General features: G+C 36.7%; 1 protein-coding gene across 6 annotated transcripts in view; it reads left to right on the forward strand.

The window, feature by feature from the left end:
• LOC106881904 (voltage-gated inwardly rectifying potassium channel KCNH6) overlaps positions 1-7,500 on the forward strand; it is a 258,767-nt gene that overhangs the window by 137,079 nt on the left and 114,188 nt on the right. For all 6 annotated transcript variants that reach the window (XR_016238608.1, XR_016238607.1, XM_089343317.1 and 3 more), the window contains exon 3: positions 261-392. Coding sequence is in view for 4 of the 6 variants with exons in the window: in XM_089343317.1 (XP_089199443.1) it covers positions 261-392 (132 nt within the window). In the remaining 2 variants the exon portion in view is untranslated. The remainder of the gene's footprint in view (positions 1-260; positions 393-7,500) is intronic.

A 7,500-nucleotide genomic window follows, 5' to 3' on the forward strand; every position in this document is an offset into this window, starting at 1 on the left:
GAGTAATGAGTATACAGACACACACATATACACATGCACAAGGCTCTGATGAAGCTATAGGGTGTTATTCAGATGTTCAACTAAAAGTCCACTGCATTTTATAGCCGAAACAGCTGTAAGCTAATGAAGCTCATAACATAACCATTTTTTCCCTTGTCATCTCATTTTCTTTTATAAATATATATATATAAAAATTTATTTTTTTATTCATTCATTCATGTATATTCATATTTGTTTCTGTTTTTTTTTTGTTCTTCCAGGTAGTAAGTTCTTGGCTAGCATATTGGTGGCACCAGTTAAGAACGAACATGGAGATATTATCATGTTTATTATTAATTTCGAGGATATTACTGATGCACCTTCCAAAACAGAATTCAAAAATTTCAAAATTAGTAAGTAAGCTTTTTAGACATTTCATCGTTAAATTTAAACTAATTAATTGATTTCAGGTGAAAATATATTTTAACAGTGAAAGACGTTTACTAAAGCAAAAGAAAAAAATGAGTTTCTTATACTGTATACTACTACTACTACTACTACTACTACTGCTACTGCTACTACTACTACTAAGGATGTTGATGATGATGATGAGGGTAACCTTGGCGTGATTTGAACTCTTCAGGTCAGGATTTGGATCATATACTGCAAGCATTTATCTCAAAGCTCTTATGATTCTGCCAGTTTGCAGCCTTAGCATTGATAACAATAATGGTTTCTATGGTGATGATGATGATGATGGCAGTAGTGGTGGTGGTGACGATCATGATGATGATGATGATAGTTATGTTATTGATGATGTTGATGAATGATTATGATGGTGGTGATGATGATGATAATGATGACCTAGGTGAGAATGATGATGATTGCGTGGATTAATGACAGTCATGATCTTGATGATTATGATAACGTTTATGACTGATGATGATGATGATGATAACGATGGTTATAAATGATGATGATGGTGGTGAAGGTTATGAATGATGATGATAATGACAGTGATGATTTATGAATGATGATGATGATTAAGAATCATGATGGTGATGATGAATTCATACAACACATCTTTATGGCTAGTAACATCATAGGCTGGAGATTTTCATCCAGCCAATCACTGGCTCCTGCCGTCTCCAATAGCAACCGCAATGCAGGAGCGCTTGCATAAATTATCATATGCACTCTATGGCTAGATGGTAAACAAGTTCACTTTACAGCCACATGATGTCAGGTTCAACCCCACTTCATGACATCTTGGCCAAATATTATTTTTTGGTAGCCTTAGTAGATGGAAACTGAAAAAGCCCATTGTATTTATGTACGTGTGTACATTTATATATATATATATATATATATATATATATATATCTTTGTCATCATCATTTAGTGTCCATACTGGCATAGGTTAAACGGTTTAACCAGGGCTGGTAAACTGAGGGGTACACCAGATTCCAGTCTGATTTAGCATGGTTTCTACTGCTGGATGCGCCTCTTAAGGCCAACCACTCCAAGAGTGTAATGGTCGGTTGGCATTAGGAAGGGCATCCAGCCATTATTGATTGCACATACTTAATGTAAGTGTTTTTGCTTGTTTGACGGTTCACTGCCCCACAGCACTCTGAGGATAATTCCCTTAAAGCACTGGGTGTTAAAACACCTGAAAATCATAAACTTTAACAAGCAGTACATGTATATTGAGTCGGGGCACTCCGTCGGTTATGACGACGAGGGTTTCAGTTGATCCGATCAATGGAACAGCCTGCTTATGAAATTAACGTGCAAGTGGCTGAGCACTCCACAGACTTGTGTACCCTTAATGTAGTTCTTGGGGATATTCAGTGTGACACAGTGTGACAAGGCTGACCCTTTGAATTACAGGCACAATAGAAACAGGAAGAAAGAGTGAGAGAAAGTTGTGGTGGAAGAGTACAGCAGGGTTTACCACCACCCCCTGCTGGAGCCTCGTGGAGCTTTAGGTGTTTTCGCTCAATAAACACTCACAACGCCTGGTTTGGGAACTGAAACCACGATCCTACGACTGCAAGTCTGCTGCCCTAACCACTGGGCCATTGCCTCTCCACTATATTGAGTATGTGCAGTTGATAATGGTTACAACACTCGTATGCTTTTAATTTGTAATTGAATCCTCACCATCATCATCATTTAATGTCTGTTTTCCATGCTGAAGGGCTGTTTAGGCTCCCTGTCTGTTTTGGCATGGTTTCTGCAGCTAGATGCCCTTCCTAATGCCAACCACTTTATAGAATGTACTGGATGCTTTTATGCAGCACCAGCTTAAGTGATTTTTATGTGGCTCCAGGACTTATGAGACCTGCAAGATTAGGGGCTCTCAACTGGAGTGGGTTGCAGGGGATGAGCCTGTATGCAAGGGAAACCACTTGTTTACTTAGCTTGACATGTCTTTTCAAGCACAGCAAATCAACAGGAGTCCCAATCCCCTGTCATCCCCTCTGTGAGTCCCAATGTCTGTAGATCCTTTCTCACCTCTGTGACACGTAAAAGGCACCCAATATACACTATGGAGTGGTTGGCATTAGGATGGGCATCCAGCCACAGAAACCAAACCAAAGCAGATTGGAGCCTGGTGAAGCTTTGTGGTTCCAGTTCCAGTCAAACCGTCTAACCAATGCCAGCATGGAAAGCAGATGTTAAATGATGATGATGATGATATGTATCAACAGGCTTCTTTCAATTTCTGTCTAACAAATCCACTCACAAAGCTTGGGTCAGTCCGCGGGTATAGTAGAAGACACTTGCCCTAAGTACCGTGCAGCAGGACTGAACCTGAAACCATGTGGTTGAGAAGCAAGCTTCTTACCACACAGCTACACCTGCTGCATTGCATGCAGTCCGTTGTTATTTGAATTGGATATGATTATAGTGAGCCTGCTTTTCCTCTCTTATAATCATTCTATCCAGGAAAGATTCAGCAGAGGGCAGCTCTTCATTGCTAAGCATAGGGCAGCTCTTTGATTAATCTGAGAAGCAGTCAAAAGATGTAGGACCACACACTGACCAATTGGACCTGCTTTTCCTAGTTCATGAAAGTGTTTTAAGATCAAACTGTTTTGTTAATTCTTGTGGAATTTATTTTGAATTTCTTTACTTGTGGTTTTCAAAAACTCACAAATGATAAAAATTCAGTCAATTACATTGAAGGGAACCTATGAGGGGGAAAAAAAAAAGGTTCCCAATAAAAAATTTGGCAAACAATTGTTAACATGTCTGGACTTTCATTTCCATACACAGAATGAATATTTCTTGCTGCATCCAAATGGCAAAGAACCTCTTTTGAATTCACACAGCATGCAATGTTTTCTATAGGTCTCATTTAAACTCATTTTAAAAGAGTAGAATCGATATGAATTTTAACCGCTATGATATGGAGTACTCTGAAAAGACCCCCCCCCCCAAAAAAAAAAACAAAAAACAAATAACGTTAGAATGTAAAAAATGATTATTTTACCATTAGTATTGAAAAAGTACCCCCAAAGTGATCATGTCACTTGTCAGAGAACTTCCTTTCCACACACACACACACACACACACACACACACACACACACACACACGCACACACACACACACACACACACACATATATATATATGCATATGTGTGTGTGTATATATATGCATGTGTGTGTGCGTATATATATATATATATATATGCATGTGTGTATATATGTATATGCATGTGTGTGTTTATATATATATATATATATATATATATATATATATATATGCATGTGTGTATATATGTATATGCATGTGTGTGTTTATATATATATATATATATATATATATATATATATATATGCATATGTGTGTGTGTTTATGTATATGCATATGTGTATGTGTGTATATATGTATATGCATATGTGTGTGTGTGTATGAATATATATATCTATATAATGTATGTGTATGTGTATATATATATATATATATATATATATGTATATATAAATGTGTATATATATGTATATATGTATGTATATAATGTGAATATGTATTTCTGTATATGTATGTATATTTGTATGCATATATATGTGGGTGTGTGTGTATGGTGCCCCAACATGACCCCAGTTTTAAAGATGAAACTATTTACAGAATTTAAAATATATATATAAATAGATAGGTCATAGATAGATAGATAGACAGATAGATGTAGGTGTGTGTGTGTCTCAATACACAAATTTGCACACATCCTCTTTCATTCATTTCTGCATACGTCTCCAGTTATATTTTCATGGAAGATAGAAATGTTGATTAAAGATTTTTTTGATTAAAGATTTTTTCGATTAAAGTACTTTTTTTCTTTTAAGAGGAGAGGAGAAAGCAAAGTTTTAGCATTCATTTGTTTCTATATTTTTTATTTTGTTTAGTTGAATTCTTTTCATTCGAAAAATTTTATATTGATAGAATCTGAGATTTTTCCCCTCTTTTTTTCTTTTTTTCTGAAAAGAAAAAAAAAACCAATCAACATCAGGAATTGGTTGAGATTAAATAAACAAAAAAAGGTAAAAGCCCAACAAAAAAAAAAAGAAAGCAAAACCAGAAAAGACATCGACAAAAATTTAAATAGTTTATTTTGTTTTTTATTTCTTTATTTTACCAGAATTTTTGACAATGGAACCAACCATTCAACCAACTTAGATTTTCATTTCATTCATGCTAATCATCATGGTTTTATGAATTTTATAATTTCAAATAATTTTAAACCAAATAACAATAAATATTTAAATTAATTTTTTTTTTTTTTTTTGAAAAATAATAAAATATTGAATTTATGATGTCCAAATATCAATCTGACATTTTGGAAACTTTTTGAAAATTTGAAATGTTTTTTTCTTACCGTATTTCTTGCGAGGTACTGAATCGAGAACTTTATATTTTCTGCATATGATTATTACTCAGATATTGACATGTCTGTGTGGTTAATAAGCTTGCTTTCCGACCATGTTGTTTTGGGTTCAGTCCTACTGTGCAGCATGCATACTGCACAAGTGTCTTCCAGTTTAACCCAAGGCCAACCAAATCCTTGTGAGTGGATTTGATAGAACTCTGAAAGAAACTCATTATATATATATATATATATATATATATATATATATATGCACTGTTTCATGATGGTAAGATCAACAAAAAAAGTACTCCATCTGGTGAGAGATAAATATCATTTAATAAACGCAATATTTGTTTTTATATGCTACTATTAATTTCATGTGCTAAGAACATGCCAAGCATTGTTTTATAACATGTCTGGTGTCCTGGCACAATCATCAGACACTGCCCACATGGCATAATGAACTAATAATGGAGCCAGAGTAAAAGTGAGAAAAGGTGAAAAGGAAGTACATATAAAAAGTGGGGAGTTGAAAAACTGGTAAACGAAAATGTAATCAAAAGAGTAATCATATGTTGTGTTTATTAGATATCTATCTATCTATCTATCTATCTATCTATCTATCTATCTATCTATCATCATCATCATCATCATCATCATCATCATCATCATCATCATCATCATCATCATCATCATCATCATCATCATCATTTAACGTCCACTTTCCATGCTAGCATGGGTTGGATGATTTGACTGAGGACTGGTGAAACCTGATGGCTACACCAGGCTCCAATCTGATTTGGCCGAGTTTCTACAGCTGGATGCCTTTCCTAACACCAACCACTCTGAGAGTGTAGTGGGTGCTTTTACATGCCACCTGAACGAAGGCCAGTCAGACGGTACTGGCAACGGCCACACTCAAATGGTGTATTTTATGTGCCACCCGCACAAGAGCCAATCCAGGGGCACTGGCAACGATCTCGCTTGAAAGTCCATTACACATGCCACGGGCACAAGTGCTAGAAAGGCGACGCTGGGCACAGGTGCCATCCTGATTTCGCTTTCGCTTGCCCCAATAAATCTTCGCAAGCTGAGTTTTGTGTCCAATGAAGGAGATGACGTTGGCATGGGTGCCAGTCGTTGAATTTAGTTTGGTTTCGATTTCACTGAAAGTGTAGCTGCTAGAATAAGAATAGCCTGGGCAAAGTTTAGAGAGCTCTTACCTCTACTGGCGACAAAGGGACTCTCACTCAGAGTAAAAGGCAGACTGTATGACGCATGTGTACGAACAGCCATGCTACATGGCAGTGAAACATGGGCTGTAACTGCTGAAGATATGCGTAAGCTCGCAAGGAATGAAGCCAGTATGCTCCATTGGATGTGTAATGTCAATGTGAATACCCGTCAGAGTGTAAGTATCTTGAGAGAAAAGCTAAACATTAGAAGCATCAGTTGTGGGGTGCAAGAGAGACGATTGCGCTGGTATGGACATGTGGTGAAAATGGATGAGGATAGCTGCGTAAAAAAGTGCCACACCCTAACAGTTGAGGGAACCCGTGGAAGAGGTAGGCAAGACCTTCGTACATTGGGCCTCACCGAGGCGATGACTACTGACCGAGACCTTTGGAAATGTGCTGTGCGTGAGAAGACCCGGCAAGCCAAGTAAGATCGTTGCCAGTGCCCCTGGACTGGCTCTTGTGCGGGTGGCAAATAAGATGCACCATTTTGAGTGTGGCCGTTGCCAGTACCGCCTGACTGGCCTTCGTAGGATTTTCGAGCGAGATCGTTGCCAGTGCCCCTGGACTGGCTTGTGTGGGTGGCACATAAAAGACACCATTTCGAGCATGTCCGTTGCCAGTATCGCCTGACTGGCCTTCGTGCAGGTGACACGTAAAAGCACCTACTACACTCTCTGAGTGGTTGGCGTTAGGAAGGGCATCCAGCTGTAGAAACTCTGCCAAATTTAGATTGGAGCCTGGTGTTGCCATCCGGTTTCACCAGTCCTCAGTCAAATCGTCCAACCCATGCTAGCATGGAAAGCGGACGTTAAACGATGATGATGATGATGATGATAAAAGTTGCCTGTGTTCAGATTATTTAAGCATTGTTTTCATCATCATCATCATCATCTGTATATAAAAATTATATTTTGTTATGAGTACATATATGCGTGTACATATATTTATATATGCATGCGTATATATATATATATATATATATATATAAACACATGTACATGTATGTATATATATGTATGTGTGTTTTTGCATGTATAATATATTTATATAAATGTTACGGAGATCTACTTGCATAGCAAGTGACTTGATCTTAGATCATGTGCTGTAACAAAAACAATTGCAACATGAAAGGTGTTTATAAGCCGTTTAAAAACGCACAAAAACCATTAGATTCACTTCAACATTTAAATTTAATTTGTCAAAATATTTTCATCACTTTGAAACTGTGACCTCTTCACTGAGAACATTTATGTATAAATGTTTATATTATATATATTTCTATATATGGCTGTGCACTTGTATTTTTGTAATATTTAAAGTTATAAAATTGTTTAAAATACAAAAGATGTGGAAATCAGTCTGTTGGAATTTAATCGACCTGTTTTTTTTATATCTCTGTATGT

This window comes from Octopus bimaculoides, chromosome 27 (assembly GCF_046866305.1).
Source record: "Octopus bimaculoides isolate indiv1 chromosome 27, ASM4686630v1, whole genome shotgun sequence".
Lineage (NCBI taxonomy): Eukaryota > Metazoa > Mollusca > Cephalopoda > Octopoda > Octopodidae > Octopus > Octopus bimaculoides.